The 25999-nt window shown below is 34.8% G+C and overlaps 2 protein-coding genes and 1 long non-coding RNA gene across 8 annotated transcripts; 2 read left to right on the top strand and 1 right to left on the bottom strand.

Moving 5' to 3' along the window:
* Positions 1 to 377: 377 nt before the first annotated feature.
* LOC115974174 lies at positions 378 to 3505 on the top strand. Its single transcript, XR_004087844.1, has 2 exons — positions 378 to 528; positions 2772 to 3505. It is a non-coding gene; the product is annotated as an uncharacterized LOC115974174 (long non-coding RNA).
* On the bottom strand, positions 3023 to 8853 carry LOC115974173 (THO complex subunit 5A-like). The gene is made up of 8 exons (XM_031094408.1): positions 8474 to 8853; positions 8104 to 8394; positions 6419 to 6755; positions 5707 to 6044; positions 5334 to 5593; positions 4406 to 5009; positions 4192 to 4326; positions 3023 to 3803 (listed from the first exon to the last, which is right to left on the bottom strand). The coding sequence occupies exons 1-8, from the start codon at positions 8720 to 8722 to the stop codon at positions 3537 to 3539; spliced, it is 2481 nt and encodes an 826-aa protein (XP_030950268.1). The 5' UTR covers positions 8723 to 8853; the 3' UTR covers positions 3023 to 3536.
* Positions 8854 to 14305: 5452 nt separating this feature from the next.
* LOC115974172 lies at positions 14306 to 23388 on the top strand. 6 transcript variants are annotated; one of them, XM_031094406.1, is made up of 12 exons: positions 14310 to 14487; positions 14592 to 14622; positions 14716 to 14773; positions 15028 to 15113; positions 15835 to 16686; positions 16765 to 16943; positions 17194 to 17363; positions 18355 to 18586; positions 20490 to 20625; positions 21650 to 21744; positions 21847 to 21970; positions 23036 to 23388. In XM_031094406.1, the coding sequence occupies exons 1-12, from the start codon at positions 14417 to 14419 to the stop codon at positions 23117 to 23119; spliced, it is 2118 nt and encodes a 705-aa protein (XP_030950266.1). In that variant the 5' UTR covers positions 14310 to 14416; the 3' UTR covers positions 23120 to 23388. The 6 variants fall into 6 exon arrangements, 4 of the variants coding, with proteins under 4 accessions (XP_030950266.1, XP_030950265.1, XP_030950263.1 ...); XM_031094405.1 differs by having other exon boundaries at positions 15838 to 16943; XM_031094403.1 differs by having other exon boundaries at positions 14311 to 14487; positions 15835 to 16943.
* Positions 23389 to 25999: the final 2611 nt, after the last annotated feature.

Genomic DNA, 25999 nt, shown 5'->3' with positions numbered 1-25999 from the left:
ATTTCATGGCATTTGAAGCTTAAAATATTGTAGGTAGTAGATTAGAGGAAAATGATCATATAGTCTATTTCATATTGAAGATTTAATATTTCATGTATATAAAAGTTAATACAAGTGGGTTCCAGTTAGCTCAATTGGTAAAGTCTCTGATGATTGTATAAGAGATCTGAGATTCAATCCTTACCTACACCAAAACTGATTGGTATCTTGGTCTAATAATAAAGAGCTCTTGATTTATTATCAGGAGCGGACGCTATAGTTGAAACCCTCTAAAAAAAAAGTTAATATAATGTCACGTCATTCAAATGAACAATCATTCATGATTTGATTTGATGAAAATTTAAATTACATGGCATTGGCATGAAGTTCATCTTTAGATATAGGAGAATGAAATCCTCATTATTAAATTGATCTTCTTTATTTCAAAACAAATGGAGAGGATTCTAATCCCAGTTCCTAGACAAGTATGTTTCTCAATTAACTTGGCGTAATGCATGGAATGGTGGTGGGTGTGCATATAGACCTTTGGTGAGTTCATATTATATTAAGGACAAAGTTTAGTTACAAAATTAGTTGTAATCTAAAGCTACAACCTTACTCAATAAAATCAACATTACTACATATTTCCAAAATCTAATTGTTGAATTGCATATTCTTTTTACTCTCAATACACATGTCAAACTTTTTCCTCACATTAATGTCTTCTTATTTATTTATTTTTAAACCACTCAATGATTTTCTCTTCAAAGAATTTCGGTTAGGTGACGTGTATAAACTCACCAAAAATCATCTGTTACTTTTATTATTAATATTTTATTGGCCATGTTGGATTCAAGTGTGCTAATAGACACACCGTTTGAGTCAATAACATAAACCAAATCGACTCTTGTTAAAATGTAAAAATCAAATTAATTTTGACCCCAAAATTGTATTTTGGTGAAAAATATATGTTCTTGCAAGAATGGCATGTCTCTCTCCTAATAGGTGGTATTGCGTGTAATACCCCTTACATGAGGTCACGGGTACACAAAAATTCCTATCTTGTAGGGAAAGGGTTTTTTTTTTTTTTTTGGATAGGATTGTAGGGCAAGGTTTGAATGCTGTAGTATGTACGGTGGGGTGAGGGGGTGGTTTAATTACGTGCCAACCATCAACTGTTTTCTTCTTTTATTTCTTTTTATTTTTTAACCTGAAAGGAAACCTTTTCATTTTTTTTGGGTCTAAATTACCATAGCTAAAATTAAGTCTCTTCCTAAAAAAATGAAAAGAAGTGTAGAAAGGAAAACAATGTTAAATGTGTGTGTGTGGAGAGATATTAGAAACAATTGAAATAATTAAATGGAACTTATAAATAAAGCAAATATAAAGCATAAATGTAAACTACACTACGGCAAAATATTATAATTACAAGAAGAGAAAATAAGGACAAAAAAAAATATGGAAAGAAGCATTATCTATGGCAAAGCTTTATAATTGCAAGAAGACAGAATAAGGACAGAAAGAACATAAAAAGAAGAAAGATAGGAAAGAAGTATCATCCACGGTAAAGCCGACATATAGAACAAAACAAAATGTCATTATTTATGAAAAGTTTAAGCTATTCATTGAATAGTATCTTCCACTGATAGATTAACCAGGGTAAATTATTCATTAAAATACTTACAAACAAACTTTGAGGTGTAAACTTGGAACTAATTAAATTTGAAGGCTATAAAGAGATGAGAGAGACAAAAAAAGAAGTAGAGTTCAAGAAGAAATGCTACAAGAGATAGATAGAGATATACGGTGGTGTCTTGTTCTAAAGTGAAGTTTATTTCTTTTAGATCATGGGATTTTGTTATTGTCTCTTTTAGTCTCCATTGTCTTTGATTAACTTGTTGAATTCTTTGGTTTTAAATGTTATCATTTGATCTTTGATATAATTTTGATCTCTCATGTCATTGTTGGCTTTTTGAATCACTTAAATATTTTTTGAGATGAATACACACTTTGCTTTGCATTAATTTTATTTACTATTGTTCTACCATGCCAATTGTCTTTTTGAAACATTTTAAAAATTTTGGCAAAGAACACACATCTTGCTTTACATTTTGGATTTTGCTCAATTCCTTTATTTTATTGCTTTTGTCTTCGAAAGGTGAAAATGGATTTCTCGCTACTCTGTTTTGCTCGTTTGCTTTTGTTAAAGGATTGGAGCATGAATTTCTAAAACAATCATCCTCATTGTCTTATAAAAGATTTGTGGATGATTCTAAAGATCAGTTTCTCTTTGGGCTTCCATTTCATCATCACTATCATATAATTTTGATAATAATTCTCGAAATTTTTTCTTATATTCTCTTTTTGGTCTTATTTTGGAAAAGATTGCTTGTATTTATGTCTTTCAAGGAGGAATTTTGATTGTTAGATCTCCTATTTTAGAAATCTTGGATTTCGTTGAAATCGTGAAATATAGCTTTTTGGTCAAAGTTATCAGTTGTTACTTTTTCCCACAATTTGATACAAAATTGTTCTCCCAAAGAAGCCCGGATGTGGTGAAACACTACAGAGTAGAGTTTAATGACAAACCCAATAGCAGTATATACCAAATTGGACCCAAAAAATAATAATAATAATTTTGAGAATTTAAGATTTCTTGTTGATAAGATAAATATATATTTTTTTTTTTATCAAAAATTTGAAATACAGGTTGAGTTACAAGCCAATTAGCAGGACTCGAGTGAATTTATAATTTTAAAAAAAAAGGACTCAATTGATTTTTTTTTTTAAAGACAGGTTGCCACGAGGAGATACTTTGGAACAAGACTACAATCTATGAGCATGGGCTGGACCAAATGTCCCCGTGATCAAAATAGTCATACAGCGAGTTAGATGGTGAAAAAGGGATGGCATCCGCAGGACAATTCAAGTTTACTTCTATGCATAGAACGCCAAATAACTGGAAACACCATAACATTCATCAAGAGCTTTCCAGCTCAACGATACCATCTCACCTAGTTTGAATCCTTAAAGTAAATAATAATTAAAATACCAAAAACAACAACACATTCAACTCGTTACTTTAAGTCCATGAGGTTCTCAGATCTCCAAAATTCAGGACTAGACAATAAACTAAAAGATCTACATCTTGATGGCTAACCATATTGAGTCAGACATATAACACGTCCCAGAATTTCTACCATTCTTCTTTGTAAGAACCAGAATTCCTACCAGGGTAACCCAAAGTTGACAAAACGCAGAATATAACTTATGGCCAAGAAGAACCCCTCCAGACTTAAGGCCTCCATGATTTTACAATTCATATCCGAAATGATGTGCTCCAAGCATCCTGTCAAATTTTTTTTTTTTTGATAAGTAGCATCCTGTCAAATTATTTGTATCACATCAATGTTTACGCTTATAGTAGATCTACTACTGTTAAAAAAAGCTACAAAACCTATCATTCATCCTTCCTATGATTTCTTTCCGTGCCTGGCTTGCAGGCTGCAGCAGGGGATGCACTGGTTTCATCACCTTCAGATCCCAAATCAACACATTTAGTTAGGATAGCCAGAAGTGCATTCCATGTCCTTCCATGATATCATCTTCCTACGATCCCTTCCTCTAAATGATCTGGCAAGAAGCCTACCACTAACGGGCTTAGACAAACCAACATCAACCACAGATGTACTCTTTCTCTTTTCTGAGGATGAGGATGCCTCACCCATGAAATAGTCAAACAACATTGCAAGGCAACACACTTGATGAGATAAAATATGGTTTTCCTGATCCAGCGGTAGCATCTTTAATATGTGAAGATTGACCTACAAGATGCAAAAGCAAAAGATAAGTAATTATCAGAAATCTATTATTAAGGTAGGCAAGAAGTTATGGGAATACACTCATTTAAACTGTGTTTATCTTGAGAAGATATCGGGAAGTCTGTACCAATCAACTTTTAGAATTTAAAGAGATCAAAACAGCATTCCCATCATAAACTACAGAACAGAAAATCTTCCCCAAAAAAAGTTAATCCAATACATGTCCTTGGTACATGAGGGCTGTGATCTATAATGTTTAGTGGAGAGTAGTAAATTTGCTATAAAGTTATAATAACTTCCAATATGTTTCCATGTTTTGAAGAATAGTCCAATAAGCCACAGTATATTTATATAGCTAGAAATAGCTATTCCCAAGATATCAATTGCTTACCTCAGCTTCAATTGCACGAAGCTCATTGTACCACTCAGAACCATCACTCTCAGAATTATTTCCTCCAGAAGATATAGTGTAAAGACCCAATACAAAATGAGGAGGTCTAAGAGGATATTCCATGCTGATCTTAATCTGCCATAATAGAATTTGATGTCAACTACCCAAAAAATAATGAATGAACAAAATTCAAGAGTAACAGAATTTTAGCTACCTTGGCTTCTAACTTCCAAATTCTCTTGTCAGTATCCATGTTCCTAGTTAAAACAAGACAAAACTCCCTGACCCCAAAATCCACCCATAACTTCTCTCCCATCTCATTATATTGAGCAGAAGCGGAATTTTCTCCCTCGACCTCAATATATGCAAGCCCATCCTGATCACTATCAGTATCCAGCATCAGATCAGAATCCTCATCAAACTTCTTAAAACTTTGTGATTTTGCCTTAGTGAATGGAGGTACAAGGCTTTTTGTGATCAAAGACAGCTGCCTTGAATGCTCAAGATTGGACCCTTTTGAGCGGTTAAGTTTAACATCACTCGTGACAGATGCAGAAGGAAGCAACAATGGAAGCTCCCCGTCTTCTCTTGCACTCTCTAGCTCTTCCTTTGAAGCACCAGGTCTTCCAATCATATCATCATCTATAGGTTCCTGAACTTGGTCCGTTTCAACAACAGGCAAAGATAAAGCCTGAATTGGTGGGGGCCCTACAGGTGACCAACCATGCAAATTGCACAAAGGATCATGCAAAGCCCACGGAACACTTTGACAAGTTAGAGCAGGCCATTTAAGCTTCGTAAGCAAATCAAGCTGTGCCCTGTAAGCCAATAAGAATTCCAAATTTTCAACATAAAGCACATCTTACGACGCTGACAAACAAGACAAAGAGCCCAAGAAAAAGAAGTTTCCTCTAATAAAAGGCAGTAAGCACACAAGTCACAGACATGCAGAACAGATTGAAATTCCTTAAAACAACCATAATATAAGCCACTACATATTATAAAAGGTGCCAAGAAGAGTCTCAACAAAGTGTGAGAAAACCATAGTTCTAAATTCAGATTGACCACATTGATCTCTCCCCTATTGATTTCTAGTTTGTCCTTGGGATCCAGGATTCCAAACATACAAAGCAATGACTCACACAAGAGCCAGCTGAGCCTTTTTCCGAGAGCGAATTCTTTGCACAACTGTCTGAACCCGGTTCTGCTGGCGATACAATGAAAGACCAGATATAACAGCATCACTTTTAGCTGTTTCACCATTTGGAGTTTCATGGAAAGCAAGCAAGGGTGACACGTCTGGCAAAAAATCAATTCCTGCCAAATGCTGGGCCCACTTATATGGGCGCGATGTTCTCTTTTCATCAAATGCAAGGGCATCACCAACAAAGAGCTTGGCTGACTGCATCATCCAGTCAATTATCATTACTATAATAATGGAAAATGGAAAGTGGGAAACGAGAGAAACAGGCAGAAAGTGTGAATCACCAACAAGACTGAAATGAACATTCATACCTGGTGAGGAAGCTCAACACCAGTGTCATCAGGGAATAAGTTGCATAAGATGTTAGTCTCAGGTCGGTCATGGGACCCTTCAATCCCAACACACACCACATTCAACTTTAACAAGTATTCAAACTTCAGAGTTATAAGTTTTGCAGACTTCGGATCAGAAACCTCTTCATCATAAATATGAAGAATAATTTTAAGTGGATGAACTTGATACACTCCCTCCTGGTCAAGGCTCTCCTTGCTTGGAACCCTCTTTGGCCGCTTTCTCCTCCTCTGGCCATCATCTTCCTCATCGGCTGCATCATCGTCCAATCTGGAACTCTCAACATTGGTAGATATGCCTGAGCCATAAACCACATCAGTATTCATTCTCCTTTTTTTGTTTTTTTGGGTGGGGGGAAGGGGGGTATCCAAACTTGAAACAGATGTAATCAGTGTGTGATGTTAGTTTCGACCATTTCAGATTGAAACATTATCTCACAATTAAAAAGATCCATCTTAAAAAATAACTGATTTATCTAACAATCAATCAACTTAATTTGTATCTATCACACCTGAGTCAAAGACTAGCAACTAAGCACAAGCATACATGGACTTGCATTAATTTATAAATTAAAAATTAAAAAGCTTCCAACCATGATATAGGTTGTCAAGACAGCACACTATTAATCACTATCCATCAAGTAGTTACAGAGTATGAATAAACATAAATTACCAGTGTCCTTATTTGCTTGCTGACGGGCAAAAGTTTGAGCATCCTTCACACTTCCTACTATCTCCAAATCGATATTTTCACCAAATGCTTCCTTTTGTGCTATGAACTGTGAGTATAACACGTAAAGAGGAGGTGGAAGCAACTCTGCCAAATGGTGCTGCTTTAATTTCTTTGTATGCTGAATCCCTAACTGGTTCTGTACTGGCAAGGATGCTTTCTTAAGAGACTTAAGGTGTGAAGGGAGACTTGACAAGAATTTCTTTCGGTCTGCAATTATATCCAAAAGACCTTTCTTCTGTTGTTCTAGTTTCCCATGAAGTTTGCATAGCTCTTTACGCTGATAGAGATATGAATAAATCAGTAACCCCAATACTTTACTCAACAAAAAAATAAAAGTAACAATAATAACCAAAAATAGCAAACGCCACAATGAATCCAAATTTAGTATGAATGCATGACAAACTTGACATATATGGGGGTGAAGGAAAACAAATCTTTGAATCAAGCATAATTTTTTTGTTATGGATAAATCAAGCAGAAAAATACTTGACTTAATGAAATGTACCAAACATCCATGAAAAAGGGATAATTCCTACACATTTCCTATCTTTTTTTTTTTTTTTACACTAAACCCACATCATACCCCCCACCCCTTTCTTATGGAGGGAGGAGATGCCATTTGAGCTAAAGCTCATTGCCCTTTACCACAGCCAATTATTTGTACAAATATGTGTGTTCACAGCCGTTATCTACCGGCTAATTGACCATACCCTCCACCCCCATTCTTAAAGAAGATTCCTACACATATCCTATCTACTAGATACTACCTATGTACCCTTGCCACAGCCATGTACAATATCAGATGTGAGTGCTCAAATCTGTTAGTATCCATGGGTATCTGTGTTGGTAAAAAGAAAGCACATACACACATACTAGGAAATTTCATCAGTCTAGAGGAAGAATTTCCATATTTCTTTGCTAAAGTCTTCAAATGCAAAGTCACACTGAATTCTTCCATCCTTATTCCCTTACTCAAAGCTTCTCCTACATCAAATGTTAAATTTGGAAAAGCTATACAGAAACGTAAGCCATTTGGAAGAAGGAGAAAAAATTGCACATACTGAACATCTTAAATTGACATGGAATTTTGAAAGAAGGGAAGTATGGAACAAAGACAAGTAACTGATTTCAAGCAAAATAAATAAATAATTAATGCACAGCACAGATTTTGTGACACCTCAAAAATCCCCGATCAATCATACAACAACAATAACCAACCCTTAGTCCAAAAACTTTGGAGTCAGCTATGAATCCTCAACAGACTAATTGAGTTTCAAGTTCAGACACATGTATTCTTTTTGGTCATTCTATCGTATCCAATCCAAGTCATACTATTCTTTTTCGTAACATTACATTAGGTTCTCCAATTAAATTCAAATAACATTGTTAGCGTTTTAGTGGTCAATGCATCTAAAATCATAATTTTTGCCCAAAATGTTATATTCTTTTAAAGCTCCAACTATTTCTCTCTTATTCTTAACCAAAAAATCATATGACATTGTGAAAATCTCTTACCAACATTGAACATGTCCTGGTGAACAAAAATAACACATTCTTAACAACAACAACAACATATGTATGTACTTATGAATGTATATAACAAGGCCAAGTAGTATTGTAAAAACCTGGAAGAGCTCGAAATGGAGCCTCTTCATCATGAGATCATGAGCGGCGTCATTCGACAACTTCTTGGCTTTAATATCTTGAGGCGCATCACGAAAGAACTCTTCCTCAGCTACCAAGTCGATATCGGGATATTTAGACTTGAAATCCTTGCAAGCTTTTATAGCTTTCACATAGTGACTCTTCTCGTACATCAAGTTGTGAAGCTGAAGCGACGTGAAATCCACTGGCGCCTTTGCTCGCTCCGTCTCTGCCTTCACTCGATCCTCTTCTAGCAATATCGATCGGTTCGCCTATTAAAAACCAAACCAAAAATTAGCGATAATTGATTTGAAATTGTGATAAAAAAATCAACGGTTGTGAAACCCTAACCTGGCGGAGAGTGATGAAGTGGAGGAGCATTTGAGTGACGAGGTCTCGGAGAAGAGGTTTAGGTTTGGAGTCTCTTTTGATGGAGAGCATTTTGGAAACGATGTCTTCAACCGAGGCTTTGCTCTCTTGAAGCTGTTCGTATGGCGACTTTGAATCTATCTTTCGCGACGGCGGAGGCGGCGGCGGCGGCGGCGCGTCTTCTTCTTCCACAACCATCACGCCTTCCTCGTCTATCTCTCCGTCTTCCATTCTTTCTTTCTTTTTTTTACTACGGTTACCGCTGCTCACTGCTCACTGTCGAGTCTCGACTCTCAACTATGTGTTTTGTGCTAATCTGACGTTTGAAATATGCTTTGTAATCAAAAGATATGAATGGAAAACATTATTACATTTTTTTTTTTTAATGATTAGTTGTTATAAACTTATTTTGTTTTATTTACAATGTTTTAAAATTTCGGGTTTTAAATCAGTTAATTGATTATTATAACTAGCTCAATTTGGGAAAAATACTCGTGGGAGGGTAAGAGCATCCGCAGCCCGAATGGCATATGCCATATCTTGGTTCAATTTAACATATAAACACAAAATAACCTCTGCATCCGGACTTGTATAATGCAACTATTGCAAAAAAATTTAGAATTTTGCTACAGTGCAATTCTACACTATTATTTTATTATCTTTCTCTCTCATTTGTCTCCCTGACTCTCCCACTCTCTCAAACTCTGTCTCCCACGTCTCTCTCTCTCGGACTTCTCCCTCTCCCTTTGCTCTCAACGCCAAGCCCAAGCCGCCGTTGGCCACTGTCTCCACTGTCTCACCCGGCGTGGTCTGATCATGGAGATCGTGGTTTAATTATGGAGATCGTGGCAAATCGTGGTTCAGGTGGTGGGATTGTACCTTGGGCTCGAGGAGATTGGGTTTGAGTTAGTGGGGTTCATGGGGTATGAGAAGATCGAGTATTTGATTTGGAGTGGGATCGATGGCTTGTGTTGCCATTTTGGTTTTGCACATCTAAGATTTTAGGTTGAAGAACAGATCGGTGGCTTGTGTTGCCGTTCTGGGTTCTGGTTCTGCGTTTTCTGGGTTCTGGTTTTTTTTTTTTTTTTTTTTTTTTAATATGGGTTTTTGCTCCAATGGGATTTTGGTGGGCAGTGGTGGCATGGTGGGCAGGGTGGAGGCGCAGTGGTGGTAACTGGGCAATGAAGGCCTAGTGATAGAGGTTGAGGGAAGGTGGAGGGGAAAATTTGGAAAAAAACAAAAAAGAAAAAAAATATGTTTTATTGTGTAGAAATATTATTTTAATGAGTAGAATAGAAAAATAAAAGTTGGGATGTTGGAGGTATTGTAAAATGGTATGGTATAATTAATAAAGTAACTTTTTGAGATGGTAAAATAAGATGAGATGTGAAAACCGGCTGTGGATGCTCTAAGATTAGGATACGGAATAAAGCTTGTGGGCCTAGTTTGAGAAGGAGAAGGGCCCACCCACATATCAGTACTGTCTCGACACATGGATAAGAATCCGAGGAAGAGAGATGAAGAGGCTGATCCCTCGAGGAGCCCGAAGAGTGAGCGTTCCTCATATTACTTTAAGCAAGCTATTTGCATCAGAAGACAAAATACTGAGGAAGACGATAGAAACATGCAAGTAAAAAAAAAGGGAAATATTCAGATAAAGTAACTATTACCTCGGCATTCAATGCAATACACCAACTTAGCTGGTCGCATTAATGAAGGAATGACCACTAAACAATGCCCTCATAACTTGCCACACACTTTTCCACCTTTAGCAAAAAATGCTGATGGAACAAGCATCTAAAGAAAGGTCGATGATTCTACAAGTGGAGGGCTTAGATACAATTCAGCTGACTATATAAAGAAAGGAAACCCCTCCAGAAGAGGGGATGAAAAACTAAAAGGAAATACTTCTTATGTATAACTATCTTGTAATTCAAACTTGAATATTAGTATATGAACTGACGTTCCTTGGCCTATCTTGAAGAAGTGTTAGTCAAAGAACTTGCTACCATCTGGTACCTTGTGCAAAATTTTTCCATTTACTATCTTGTAAAACCATATAAGCAAATCAAGGTTGACCTCAAAAACTTAATTAATTGTATTGGGCCATATTATTTAAGCTTTTCATTCTAGATGGGCCTAATTGTTTATGCCCGCTTACAATACCTTTTTTTTTTTTTTTTTAAATCAAGTCAAATTCAAGTTTGATGTCTTGTTTGGTATATTGAATAAAGATTACAATAAAAGTGGTAATCTTTATTACTAATTTTTTTAAGAATCAATGGAATTACTTTTTTTTTTTTTTAAATAGGAATGGAATTACTATTCTTATTTGTGCTGTTTGATTGTAAAATATAAATAAGTATATGAAATATAAAACCTATATTTTGGATGACTTTTTTATAATTATATGTGCAAATAAAAAGTTTGAATTTTTAAAAAATGTATTAAATTTTAAAATTATTGCTATAAAGAATAACCATTAGAAGTTTTAGATATTCTATAATTTCAGGAAAAAAAAAAGTACTTTTAGATATGAATAGTTATGCCTCAATTTAAGCAATAGATATTTTTCTATTCCTACAGAATTACAATTCCCTATGATTAAGATGTAACCCAATACTGAATAACTATTCCACGACACAAGAATAACCATTCCATTAAGTTGTTTATTACAACATACCAAATATGCCATAAGTTTAGGCTTGTCTATTAGACGACTCAAGTTCAAACATAATAATATATTTATGAATAAGCTCGTAAACAAAATACTTGATTTAACTATATGTATATAATATTATATTGTTATATTTATATTTGTCTAAAAAAACATTTATATAGACTATAGATTGAATTGTATATGTTTGTGAGTAGATTCATATGATATCAAATTATTATTTGTAATTTCTTGATAATATAAACAATCCATTTGTAAATAGAAATTCATAAATTTGTGAATGGTCAAAAATTACAATCATGAATTTATTATATATGGGAGAAGAGTAATCTAATTGTTTGTGAATAAACTTAAGCTTATTTGACAATAAAATAAATAAAACTCCAACATGTAATACTGTTTGCTGATTAACTTGAGCTTAGCAAATAAATTAAGCTTGAATTCAACTCGGCCCACTTCTATAAATTGGGAAAAAAATATGTTGAGCTTGAGTTGTATGTCCAAACAACCATTAGGCTACACACCTTTTGTTGGTAAACCTTTAATGACACCTCAAAAACCATGAACCTCTTTGACTATGGCCAATTCATTACAATAGAAATTCATAAGTTTGTAAACGAGTCAAAAATTACAATCATGGATTTACTATATATGGGAGAAGAATAATCTAATTGTTTGTGAACAAGCTTAAGCTTATTTGACAATAAAATAAACAAAATTAGAACATGTAATACTATTTGATGATTAACTTGAGCTTAGCAAATAAATTAAGCTTGAACTCAGCTCGACTAACTTCTATAATTTGGGGAAAAAATGTTGAGCTTCTTTGACCATGACCAATTCGTTACAATATGCTTTTTTTTTTTTTTTAAATGGTTATAAATCTATATTGTATTACTTGAACCCTTCCTGAGGGTAGCTCATACTCAAGGTAGTAATTGGCTCTGATATCAAATGTTACAAACTCATGGGTAGAACTCAACCTTAAAACTCGTTTGTAAAGGGAGGGTGCCCAAGAGTTTATAAACACATGGTTAAACTCATATTTAATCTACGTGGGACACTTGGATCATAACATAAGGAGTTTTTTTAAGAGTAATGATAGTAATACATTTCTTATTACATACTCACTGTCTAAACATTGTCACATGGACTAAAATAATGTTTTTAAAAAACTGATTTCAAAATAAAGTGTGTATGAAGTGTGTAATAAGATTTTTGGTTTGTATAATTTAATTTGTTCTACGTACATACACTATAATGTGGCATTTGGTATAGGGGAATCCATATTACTCTTGGCATCCAATTCCTAGGAATGTGATTCCTTGCAATCTGGATAGAAATGGCAACAGCCCGATTTTTTTCATACCCAAACCCGACCAATGGGTTTGCCCCGAAAACCCGGACCTAGCCCGTTTATTAAACAAATTTTTTTCTTAACCCCAAACCTGCCTCGTTGGGCCCTCGCGAGCCCCGTCCCCTCATGCCCAACCAAGCCCAAAATTAGAAACATAAATTTCGATTTATGATTTTTCGGCCCAAAATCACAATCACAAACACAAATCCAAACACGATCACAAACATAAACACAGAAACCATAACACATAAATTTCAAATCTATGATTTTCCCTTTCAAAATCACAAACCAAACACAAATTTTAGATCTATGATTTTTCCTTTCAAAATCACAAACATAACACACAAACACAAACTCACATGATTGAGATGAATTAAACCCAAAAGAAAAAGAAAAAGAAAAAAAATGGAGATCAAGGTGGAGCAAGTGAGGCCGTGAGGCCATAGGCAAGGAAGATGAGAGGGGCAGAGGGCTGTGCGATAGTGTGAGATTGGTGACGACAAGGATGAAATGGAGTTGAGAGCTGTGCTTGTGCTTGATTGATTGTGGGCTTGTGGCCGTGTGAGTGAGAGAGTTGAGAGATGAAGAGGGAGAGGCAATCGTGTGAGACAGTGAGTGAGAGAGCTGAGACAGCTTGGGACGGTGGTGAAAGCTAGGGTGGCGGTGAGAGGTTGGGCAGTTGGGCCGACGATGAGATTGAGAGCGAGTGAGATTGTGAGCTCAAGAGATGAGAGGCAAAGGTTTGAGTTGAAATGAAACGAGGAATAGAAAATTTTAGGGTTTATAACTCTATATATATATATATATATATATGAGGGTATTTTAGTAACTATACATATATAATCGGGTCGGGTCCGGGTTCAGGCTGGGTTTTGGAAAAAACCCCGACCCACTTCGGATTTTTTTTTAACCCAAACCTAACCCTATTTTTTATCGAACTGGGTTGGGTACCTGTGGGTCAGACAAAAATTGCCATCCCTAAATCTGGATGCCTAGAAATGTAGTTATTCCTATATTTGGTTTCATTAGGAATCTCTTAAGATTTTTAGGAATGTAAGATGATAATGTTTGGTTTATTCTTAGGAATTTTAAATGAATTATTTATTTTTCCCATTATATCCTTAAATTTGAATGTGAACTATCAAGTTTTATTTTTTTTTATTTTTTTTATTTTTAATATTCCTCTAAATAAATAATGAAAAACAAAATATAAACTATTAATTATAACAAATTCATTAAAACTATAGCCTAACATTTTAAAACGACAAATACAATACAAAAATAACTATTTAAATTCTTAAATGCTTTATTCTTAATAATAATTTTTAAAAGAGCTTAATTCATAACAAAATAGCCTGACAACGTTTAGGTCTATAAGACAAGAGAAAAGATACTGATGATTTGTTTTATATTTTATTTTAATTACTTAAATGATAAAGAAAAATAGTTAAAATTGTCAATTTATAAAAAATACAATTTCTTTTAAACTTGGGAATCTGAATATCCACCTGTTTTAAAGAGAATCCACATTCCTACTGAGAGGGGTTTAAAGGGGAAATCCAGATTCCCCTAACCATATGATTCCTTAGCATAATTTGCAACTAAACATGAGAATTTTTAAATATTCTCGAGAATCTTAAAATATTATCCCGAAACGTGTATATATATAAAGATTTTTCTGTTTTTGCCTTTTTAGGATTTTTTTTAATTTATATTTTACAAGGGCGCGTAACAGTAGTAAGCTTACAAAACCGTGTCGTTTTAGCCATAGCGGCTGCGTTGCTATAAAGCAGATGTTCTCGTTTCAGTTCGACGGAAACAGAAACTTGAAAACAACGCAAATTTGAGTTGTCAAATCCAGTCCAAATATTTTCCTTTCTTCTTCTTCAAAATGGACGAATCCGAAGGCCTCGCTATCAAAGCCCTCGGTTCTCTCTTCAAGCTCACCCAAGTCTTTCTCTGGTCTCTCTCTCTCTCTCTTGGTCTCTCTCTCTCTCACACACACACACACACAAATTAGGGGTTTGAGCAACGTGGAATAACACGTTTTCAATTTGTTTTTGCAGGGACGATGGTGTTACTAGACGCTTTGTAACTGTAAGTCCATAAATTACTGATGCGTCTTTTAAATAATTTATTTCTTGATTTATTATTATTTGAAAATTATTTGATTCTTCGTTGAAATATCAGAAATCAGCTGAAGATGATGATAACAACAACGAGTCAAATATTCTTTCCACAGCTACTGGCAAGTTCTTCTCATAATTCTTGAATTATTTCATGTGTTACTGACTTATTCTGCTAAATACATATATGTGTATCACGTTTTACTGTGACTATGACTATGACTATGTTCATGTTACGTTTTAATAGTGGAATTTAAAGTTTCTATGTGGATGGATTTTAATGATTCTCGCAAAAGCTTAAGCTATTAGGATACGGTGAATTTAATGATTTAGCCGTAATTCTAACAAATGTTGTTTGATTTTGGGGTTGTGTCAGATAATGGCATTTTGCCGGAAGAAACGGAGCTCAGTGAACGGATGAATGCATTGGGGCTGCCTCTTTCGTTCCACACAAACAAGGAGGTGGGTTTACACGGCGTCTATTGTGTTATGGTTAATGTCTTGTTTTGTTTGTGTCTGTTACATTTCATTTCATGCATTCGAGGGCGGTTAATCTGTTTGCTCCACACAATCTGGGGTCCAAACATACCTTAAATTCTTTGAGCAATGCTAGGGACACAACCTTTTTCACAACTTGCTAACGCAGCAAGTTGTGATTGGAGCTAACATTACTTTCACACGAGCCTACTACGGACACCACTTAAAACAAGTACTTTGAAATTTTTTGTGTCCTTTGACTTATTGAGATTCTTTTTCCTCTAAGAGGTGATGAAGGATTAGTTAATGGTGGGGGAATGACCCCTGCCTTTCATACGAAGAGAGCAACTAGAAAAAGAGTCAGATAAGTGGTCCTATCTTTAAGATGGAGCTTATGTTCTATCTGTGGAAGTCATAAATTACTCAAGAAATTATTACAATATGGAAATTGAGACTATCCAATGATTACAATCAAAGTATAACCTGTTATGCTTTTAGATTTCTTAATCATGTTTCCTTATGTCATCTAACCATTTGAGTATGAAATGAAATAAGGAAACTTATTTGCACTTGGTCAAGGAATTGTTAGAGGCTGCCTCATCACTCTTATTGTATGGGTCACTTTTTTTTTTTTGTAACTGGTTAGTTATATACTTATATTACAAAGTTTTTGGTCTATTTGTGATAATGAAACCTTTTTTGGCAGAAGTGGAATGGAATGGGTACAGGCAAAAGAAAGGGTACACGCATGAAGCATTCTAAAAGCCATCAAGATATCGAGGATGAAGCACTTGAATTATCCAAAGTGAGTGAGGGGGAGATTGTATCTCCTACTATATTTCATGATAATACAAGCAGTTCTTTATGTTCTATGTCAATGCTGGGCCAAAGTGAATCATCTAATTATGATGTTGCAGTGGATGCCAAAATATCCCAATGCCCCTTTGGTGGAGGAGATAATTTAGCAAGTTCAACTGGGATCACTGGTGAAGCTGACAAGGAACAAGTTTTTGTTGGAAGATCCGACATTGTGTCTAATGGTTGCCAGGATTGTGACTCTGTACATGTTTCTACTGTGTTCAAGGATGACGTGAAAAATTCAGCTAATTTGACTAACTTGGATACTGGACCTCCTGCTGTAAACCCTTTGCCAGATGCTAGTTTTGACCATGATAAGAAACACTGTGATGGAAGATTACTGGAGTATGAACATTTAAAATGTTTATCAGCTGCTTACCATGATATAGAACATGAGAAAAATTCAAATGATAATGGCACCGAGCAGTCATTTGTCCCTGATTCAGTTGTATATACCCCTTTGTCAAAAATGCTTGACCATGATAGAACCGACAGCTTTGAATGCAATGATGATCTTGGGGACTGGACGGTGTATTGGGACTCCTTTTATAAGAGAAACTATTTTTATAATATCAAAACATATTCTTCAACATGGAACCCACCCCCAGGCATGGAACATCTAGAATATGGTGACATTAATAACAAGTCGAACAAAGAGTCTACTGAAGCAACTGAAATGGATGTTTGCCCTGTTGTAGAGGTAACTGATTTGTGTACTCTGCAAACTAAAATTGACTCATTTGAGGAATCCATAAGTAACGGTAAATTAGGGGGTCAGCCACCTGATGAGCTCTCAGTGGGGATTGGACATGGTGCAGACAACTCTATGTCTTGTGTGGATGTAACTACTGTGAGTAGAAGTCTTGAGCATACAGATGAGCTTTATGAGATTAATAGAAGTTGCATTGATGTAAATACATTGTGCTTGTTACCAAATGCCCTGGAGCATATTGATAGGTATTTTGTTTTCCATTAGTGTGTGTTTCTATAGATATTCATTAAATTCTGTATATATGCTTGTGTTAATCTCCCTGATAAATGTAATAAAATTATCTCTTGTGATGTAAATCATGAAGATGATGAAGCCTTTCAAGTTTTTGATATTAGCAGGTAGAATATAAAAGCTTGGTCATGGTTGTGTCTGTTTCAGCTTTTACATAAAATGCTTTGCCTGCTTGCACTTCTAACATGTAAACTTGTTTTGCAGCTTGAACAATATAATTACTGAAGTAGTTTCTGAGTCTGGTTATATGCCTATGGGAAATTTGGAAACTGTAACAGATAAGATAGATACCTATGATGCCCTCATCATGAAAAAGAAAAAAAAGAAAGTGAGAAGAACACGAGGACAAAGAAATGTTTCCAATGATGATGAAGGTTTGTGAAATAATTTTCCTGCGTGTGTGTGTGATCATTTGAGGTAATGGGTTTGGGGCTACACAAGGGGAGGCAGCAGCCTGCCATCTGTTAAACACAATATTTTGGTGAAGATTTTTTCTCTCCTCCATCTTTGATAGGAGGACATGAGGCCTCAACAAGCTAGTTGTTACCTTCTGGTCCCTGTAACTTTAAGTGTATACATATTCAATTTTAATTAGACCTTTTGCCCCTTGATCTACGTGGTGATTTTTTTATGATTCATACCATCCCTGGTAAATTTTTGGTTGAAGGTGTCATGATAGACTGACTAATTAGATCAAGGTGGCATGATAGACTTATGCAGCTGTGCTGCCAGCTTAATTTTTGCTGATTCTGCTGAAAATTGTATAGGTGGAATCCTTTTATCGCATTGTTCTGTTCTTCTCGCCTCCCAAATTCACCCTTATGTTAGCATGAATCTGTGTTTCCCTCAACTAATGATCCCTGTGTTACTTCTAGACTTAATAGTTTTAATCTCAATCACAAGAATGACTCATACATCTTCAAAGAATGAAGTGCATAGATGCTAATGATCTTTATCGTTTTACTGTAATTTAAGGTATGAAGCAAGAAAGGAAAAAAATGTAACCTATAATGATGATTTTGTGTAATTTGATCATGCATTTTTCATATATATAAAAATAAACAGATTTTATTCTGCACCAAACATGTATTATAAGAATATGCCTATTCATTCCCTACTGTCCTTCCATCATGATCTCCCAAACATAGGACTGTTGCTCATATGGTTGGTGCTCATGCCTGTAATATTGGCCTATCCACATTGAAGGATAATATGGTGTACTTCCACTTTGTATGTGTTCAGTGTGCTTGTTCTTTTTGCCAAGATAGTTAACTGCTTTGTGCTGTTATTGTCGATAGTAGTTTCTGGTACTTCAAATATCATCAACATTTGGTTAAATTGTGATAAACCAATTGCATAATGCAGAGCTTCAATTTCAAGGAATTCCTGGAGAATTTTCTGCTGATATTGCCAAGTACTGGTGGCAGAGGTACCTACTTTTTTCCAGATTTGATAATGGTATAAAAATGGATGAAGAAGGATGGTTTTCTGTCACTCCAGAGTCTATAGCTAGGCATCATGCATCTCGTTGTGGCAGTGGCATCATAGTTGACTGTTTTACTGGAGTTGGTGGGAATGCCATCCAATTTGCTCAAAGGTGAGTTTGATGTGACTCCATTTTTGTGATTTTATTTTGTCATGACTCCATTGTATTGAGTAAACCTGAGGGTTTTTATAATTCTCTACCAAGTTTCACTTGTTAGTCTTTGGCATTTCAAGTGGTGTGTTTGTTCTTGAAGATCCTTAAGCTAAAAGCTATTATTAATTAGTGTTTTGTAAGTTCATCTTATACATGCTTTTATAGCTGTGATGTCTCGCTGTGTTGGGTGTGATTTTTTTCTTTCTTTTCTCTGTTAAATGATTGTTATTGTTGCGGGGAGATTAAGGTGCGCATCTCAGAATGTATACCTTTGTCTTCCACGTTAGTTCTTGTTCTTTGTAGATATTCCAATATATACTTATCAAAAAACAAAATTCCAATATGTTAAACTTGCCATTCAACTTTGTGATGAAATTTTCTAATGACCACTAGCTCAAATAGCGCCTCTTCCCCCCGTGAAATGGAGAGGAGGGTGAGGTAATGAGCTCAAGATCCTCTGTGTATGTGTGTAAACTACCAATCAAAATGATAAAAAGAAAAAAAAACCTGTGATGAAATTTAATAAACTATGCTATTGCCAATTTAGTAACTGTCTGAAAGTTGAAAATCTCTATTTGATGATTTGATTTCTCCAGATGCTTCATGTTATCAAAGGGGTCACAGTCAAATATAAGATACGAGTCACCTTCTTTTTGATGCTTTCATGTTTCCATCATGCTATCTTTGATTTCCTCTTGACTTTTTGATTGCTTGTCAATAATAAATGAAACTTGTCCTTTTGGCAAGTTGGGTCAATTGCCTGTAAGTCTGGCTAAAGGCGAGTCCGAAGGGCTCTTCTTTAGAATGGTTCCCTACGTTATCCAAAAAAAAGAGGAAAATTGTCCGTTACAGTCACCAAGTAAACATTTGATTGAAGCTTTCTACTGAAACTTGATTAGTCTTTGACCTTCAGAATTGAATTTAAGCTTCCAAGACTGCAAGTGAGGTAAGGGTTGTCAACTAACAATCCTAAATAGTAAGGATGAAAAGGTAATTTATTGAATCTTAGGATTGAATTGAGATCTGCATTGACTTCCATTGCAGTTCCTGTGTATGCATCATGCTGAAGCTTGATTGGACCTTTTCCTGAATGAAAAAATGAAGTTAGCTTTGAGGAGAACTGCAGCTGAGCTGCTGAGAGCTGTCGCTATCCCATCAAACCTTAACACAAGATAAAATTACTGAATGCTTTAACACACTGAAATATCCCAGGTACAAGAAAGGGCCCTATTAAAAATAGGGTGCAAAAGCCTCCTTTTGCTCCCACCCTGTTCATAACTTCCCATCTGATCTGCAGAATCCTTTACTCTGTTTTAATCCTTCCACAACGAATCTATGCATTCCTCTGCTGCCATATATGATAAACAGAAGCCAACAGGGCCAGTATTCAGACCACAGACCTCATGCTTTTACCCTTTAGTAAGACATTTAGTATAGTTGAAGTGTATTTTTTTAAGTGGATAAAAATGGACGTCTTTATTCTTGTTTCATTTCTTAATTAAATTTTTCACTTATAAAAACAGTGGATGTCTTTATTACACGCGTAAACTTTATTGATTTTTTCCCCTTATTTACTCTATTTTTTTGAATTATTCTGGTTTGGTGGTGCCTTTTCTACTCCTTATTTTTGTTACCCCAAGTGTTCCTCTTTGAATATTGTGAAACTATGGGTGTTTGGTGTTTTTACCCATGTTAACTAATTTTAAGTACCTCTATAAATTCAGGTTTCATCTACCCTGTTCGTTTTTATTCATGATACATGTGCAGGGATCAGGTGGAACTTCATGGCTCTTTTTCCCAATATGTTCTTGCACTATATATTTGATTATTTATGCTTGCCCTTGTATTTGTCAATTTTCAGGAGCAAACATGTGATTGCAATTGATATTGATGAAAATAAGATTGATTATGCACATCACAATGCTGCTATCTATGGAGTTGATGACCGCATTGATTTCATAAATGGAGACTTTTTCAGTTTGGCACCCAAACTGAAGGTATTGAATTGGTTTCTTAACATAATAACATGTGACCGTGTTTGATGTCCTGCAGAGTGGTGGAAATTGCATGATGCTTTGAGTTGGTACATTTTCTATTTCCTCTCAATTTTAAGTTGGGTATAAAGAGATATAATCTAGAATAAATTAAAAAAAAAAAAAAATTCAATAGTTCTATGATAGTTATTTGTTGTTAGGGAGGAGCAATGGTGATGTTAGGTTATCATTAATGTTGTTGAAGGCTTTGTTGTTATGAACAACATTAAGTACCCCAAAAGTATTACATTAGTCTATTAATGGACCGTTTAGTGAAAGTAAAGAATTGGTGCCTTAGGTTAAGAGCATTAACATTTGTATATGTTGAGGATCAGCCTTTAAGATGTGATGTTGAGAAGTTTCAAGCAATTCTGCTGTTTTGTACAAAGGGAATATTTCTACAACCAATTGGTATTGGCATGGACTTGTTTAAATGTTTGTTTTGAAAGGTGTCCTTCAATCAGAATCCCTCATACTGATTAATTCTAGTATCTTTCATGTTCAAGGGTCCTTCAATAGAAAATATTCTGATTTTAGTCTGTTATTTGCCTGGTGGGCTCATAGTCGAACAGATCTGGCTGGAACAGTAAGTGGTGCGAAAAATTATCTTTAAGTAGCATCCCCCCTCATAAGCTGTGAAAAAAATTACATTTCTTTTATTTGTTTTCAAAATAATGTTGTGGTGATTTAAAACTTCTTGAGTTGGGTAGCTAGCCCAGATATTATTCTGTTACAATGTTTAAACTTTACGATGAAATGGTAAACATTTACTATTCTGTATGATGCATTTAAGATGTATTTATTTATACATGTGTGTATGACTACATATAGAATAGAATGGAGGAAAAGAATAGACATGGCTGACCTTGACCAATTTGTTGAGAAGCCATAGCTGACCTCAAAAATTTGGGACTACTGCTTTGTTGATGTTGTAATTATTTTCTTTGATATTCTGATTGTATTCAACAAGTATGCTTTGGTGCTGCAGGCAGACACAGTTTTTCTATCACCGCCTTGGGGGGGACCTGATTATACTAAAGTGAAGACATATGACATCAAGACAATGCTAAAGCCACGTGATGGGTGAGGATTTCCTTTCTAAGTTGGGCATTATATTAAAATTTTCTTTTTTCCCTTCTGAAGGCTGGTGTTAACATCATGCTGCTCTGATATGTACTTGTGCAGATATTCTCTCTTTAATACTGCAAAGGAAATTGCTTCCAGACTAGTCATGTTTCTCCCAAGAAATGTTGATCTCAACCAATTGGCAGAGTTGTGTTTATCTGCTCATCCTCCATGGGCACTAGAGGTACATCTCTTAATTTTGTTTATTTGGTGAGTTTTCTCCAAGTGTTCGTTTGAGATCCGCTTATTTTGCTAAAACTGAATTTTTTTTGCTGAAAGTACCGTAGATAAAGGTAAAAGTTAGTTGAAATAGTATAGTGAAACTCATGAATAGTACCAAAAAGTGTAATGGGACCCATGAATAGTAGCAAAAATATGTTGAATAGTAAAATAAGTTGGCAAAAATAATTTTTGCCAAACAAACACTAAGTTTAATATTTGGTAGATGTTTCACTCTTTCCTCCATGTGTAAAAGTCAATTTAAGATATGATCATTGGCCCATGGTTTCAATTGGATGTTTGTGATTGCAGCATTTCTTAATTGCATTTCAGGCTTCATGTAGCTTTTAGGGTTATATTTCATCCTTTAGTAATAACTAAAAATGCTAAGATCAATTCTAAGATTTTATGAAATGGCATTATTTTGGTCCATTGGATGCCAATTAGGCCTCTTGACTACGTAGTGGTGTTAGTGCTCTCCTATCCCTTTAACATCTGTCCTCAGTGAGGCAGGCTTTGGGCTGTTGTCTTTGGTACCCACTGAGAAACATTTCTAGCTGGGGTAGCTAGCACCTTTAAGATGGAAATTTTCATTCTTTAGAGTCTTTGTTAATGAACGGTGATGGATCAACTTTCTGTCTTTCTTCTCGAAATTGGCTTTGGACCTCTAGTTTCCATTAAGAATGAATCGTGTCCAAAAAGTGTCCTGTTTCTAATATTTATATCTGTTAGTTATCCAGAAAGAATTATTATATGTTACATTGTGCTGTAAAGCTGATGGTAAAATGAAAAATTGGGACTAAATTGTGTCTAGTAATACTGCCATAGAATTAGTAAGAGAATTTACTGGCATCTTTTTACAGTCTTGCCCCATTCTCACTGACAGCCTGGAATACAATTTAATATGGACTTTCAATGTTTGTTGTTTGGTTTGTTGATATTTTCAGGACCAGCTCATTGTGCAAATTTTTTTTTTTCACTTACTACTTTTTATATTTTCATTACTAATGGCCAAGGTCCATGGTCCCAGGTTGAAAAGAACTATTTAAATGGCAAGTTGAAGGCAATAACTGCTTACTTCAATACCTCAGCAGTTGGCAATAAATCAGCCTGATCACTGATGCACCACCGGTGGTGAGATCAGATGGTAGCTGAACTCCATATTATATGGACATGGAGCACCTGTTAAAGTGGCTATCTAGTTGTAGCCATGGCGTATGTACAGTTTTGTAAGTTATTCTACAGCGTTTGTACAATTTTGTAAATTATTATACGGACCGACTTTGTTTGGACATTTGATAGATTATGTAGTGCAATATTAGCCAGTGTTGGAAAGATATTTTCCATATAAATTAAAGAAATGTTATTTTTCCTATAAACTAACATTGGGTTGTAACAAAATATGGTGACCAACAGAATAAAATTCCAAGTCAATAAGGCGAGTCTTCTCCTGGTACGGGAAGACTACGATACCCTGTAGATTATGGTAAGAGGTAGTACAGAAAAGGACTACTCCTTTTCTCTTCCCCTCCATCCAAACTGACCTTTAGAGTCCTTATTGGGTAGATTGTGGATCATATGAATTAATGGTTAGTTCAGCAACTAGAGAGGAGGTTTTTCTACGATATATTTTCCTTTCAAATTAGTAAATGCGTCATTGAAACATGTAGTTGAGTTTGGTAACGCAGCCACCCATTGAAGTAGGAGGGTGGCCTTTTTTTTATTTTTTAATTTTAATTTTATTTTTAATCTTTAGTAGTTTAACGAATCAAATGAAATATTGACTATTAAAGGGTTCAAAGAATTGAATCAATTGGTTCTAGAGTTGTTGCTCCCTAAAGCTATATAATAATGAAGGTCGTTGGACTATTGTAGTTGTTTATGAAGAACAATCAACCTGTACACCTCTCTCTGGTTCCCTCAACACGTGTGCTTGTGGGTGTAAGGTCTTGTTTTGTTATGACTTGTGAATGTTGGCTTCATAAATGTTTGCATTTTTCGTTCCACTTATGCCAATGGATTTATTGATGTCTTGGTAAGAAGAGAGCTCAAGATGAGTCACTATTCATTAATATTTAAGAGTTTAAACTTTAAAGATGTTGATATCCGAACTAATTAGCTCAAGGCAATGGTCCGATGGTTTATTATACTATACAACTAGAGAACTATTTAAAGAAAATTTATTATATTAAAATTTTCTTAAAATAGTTCATTAACAAATGGTGTAAGATACTTGACAACGGACTTTCCTAAATTTCTTAAAATTTCTAGAGATGGACGTGTATGCTTCCCAGTTGGCAATGGAATATACGAGTTGTATTTAATTATAGGTCGAGCATTGAATACAAAAAAAATCTGAAAGAAGGAAGGCTTCGTGAATTTGGTTGTGAGATTGCTACGTATCAACTTGCCTAGAACTTCAATGAATATTGAAGAGGAAAGGGCCTTTTAGTTGGACCAGCACATAAATATCCTTGTCAGAACAAAAATTGTACTGATTTGAATGCCATAATAACTACAAAACAACCTGCAGCTGAAAGCTTTATTATACTACGTCTTTTTATTTATGTATGTCGGAGTGTCATGTTTCTAAATCATGAAAGCTTCCCCATTAACGGTGCTGCCTTTTCCTTGTACCGGATTTAGCATAATACATCCTCTGTTGTTTGTATTTAATTTAATTTTATTTTGGGTTTAAAATAATTATTTTATTTTATAGTTGAAAGTGCAAATCACGTAATTTTCTAATTAACATATGCACCTAACACTCTTAATGAAAAATTAAAAGCAAAAACACCATTTTGGTTTTTATATTTTAGGGTCATAGTCAATTTAATCCCTATATTTTTGTAGCAATCAATATGGTTCTTGTTATTTTCAATTTGCAGTCAATTTGGTCTTACTGTTAAATCATTAACGAAAAACGCCTATGTAACAAACAGCGTGCACTGTTGGTACACTTTAAGCTTATGTAGCAACTAAAATAATAATATTATAGGCCACATCATCTGGAAAAAATTTAATTTATCACTTTTAAAGAAACAAAAAAAGAAAAAAAGAAAAAAGAAAAAAAAAGAAAGAAATTAAGATCTGGGAAGAAGGTGAACCTAGAAAAAATCCAACCCAAATCCACTTCCAGCATATTTTTTAAGCAAATCCAAAAATAAGATCAAACAAATATCAAATGGTTAACCTCACGAAAGATTTGGCTTTGTGGTTTCAACTTCACAAATGTTCATAGTGGGATTGACATAAGTGGGTTAATACAATGAGTACTGTATCGAGCACTTGGCAGTTGGCACTTGGTTAAGACGCAAAGGCTTAGAAAGAAGAGATGAGATTTTTTTGTATTGCTTAAGCACACAAATCTCTCAATTGTTCAAAGAACCAAGAACAAAAGAAATGAGAGAAAGGTTTTTTCGACCTACATGGGTTCTCTCTATTTTGCTATCACTGTACTGTCAATTATGTGTTTTTCGTTTTGGCTAAGGTGCTGTAAGGAAGAAAACTATCTCAGTGCTCTATTGTTAACCATTTTTTATATTTGTTTGGTTTTATTTTTTGATTTGCTTAAAGAATATGCTGGAAGTGGATTTTGGTTGGATTTTTCTGGGTTCATGTTCTTCCTACATCTGATTTTTTTTTTTCTTTAAAACTGATAAATTAATTTTTTTTTTTTCCAAATGATGTGGCATGTAATATTATTATTTTAGTTGTCACTCAGCTTAAAGTGTGCCAACAGTGCACACTGTTTACCACGTAGGCATTTTCCATTAGTAAGTTAACGGTAATGACCAAATTGATTGCAAACTAAAAATAACAGGGACTAAATTGATTGCTACAAAACTGTAGGGACTAAATTGACTGTAACCCTAAAATGTAAGGATCAAAATGGTGTTTTCGTCAAAATTAAATTTACAAAGTGTTTGTTAATTTTTAGTTTTTATCAATTTTTCATTTTCATTTTTTAATTTAATTTAACTAGTTTTTTTGC

The sequence above is a fragment of the Quercus lobata genome, chromosome 2 (assembly GCF_001633185.2).
Source record: "Quercus lobata isolate SW786 chromosome 2, ValleyOak3.0 Primary Assembly, whole genome shotgun sequence".
Classification (NCBI taxonomy): domain Eukaryota; kingdom Viridiplantae; phylum Streptophyta; class Magnoliopsida; order Fagales; family Fagaceae; genus Quercus; species Quercus lobata.
The sequence above is the reverse complement of the archived record's forward strand: the minus strand, read 5'-3'. Positions and strand labels throughout refer to the sequence as shown.

Bases quoted from the DNA above. Each gene is read 5' to 3' on its own strand.
- LOC115974173 (XM_031094408.1), bottom strand. From the start codon at position 8,722: ATGGAAGACGGAGAGATAGACGAGGAAGGCGTGATGGTTGTGGAAGAA. The intron at 6,045-6,418 runs GTAATTTATGTT...TTTATGGCTCAG, and splicing joins GCAAGCAAATAAGGACACTG to GCATATCTACCAATGTTGAG. The intron at 5,594-5,706 runs GTATGAATGTTC...TGGATGATGCAG, and splicing joins GTGTTGAGCTTCCTCACCAG to TCAGCCAAGCTCTTTGTTGG.
- LOC115974172 (XM_031094403.1), top strand. From the start codon at position 14,417: ATGGACGAATCCGAAGGCCTCGCTATCAAAGCCCTCGGTTCTCTCTTC. The intron at 14,623-14,715 runs GTAAGTCCATAA...TTGAAATATCAG, and splicing joins TTACTAGACGCTTTGTAACT to AAATCAGCTGAAGATGATGA. The intron at 21,745-21,846 runs GTGAGGATTTCC...GTACTTGTGCAG, and splicing joins ATGCTAAAGCCACGTGATGG to ATATTCTCTCTTTAATACTG.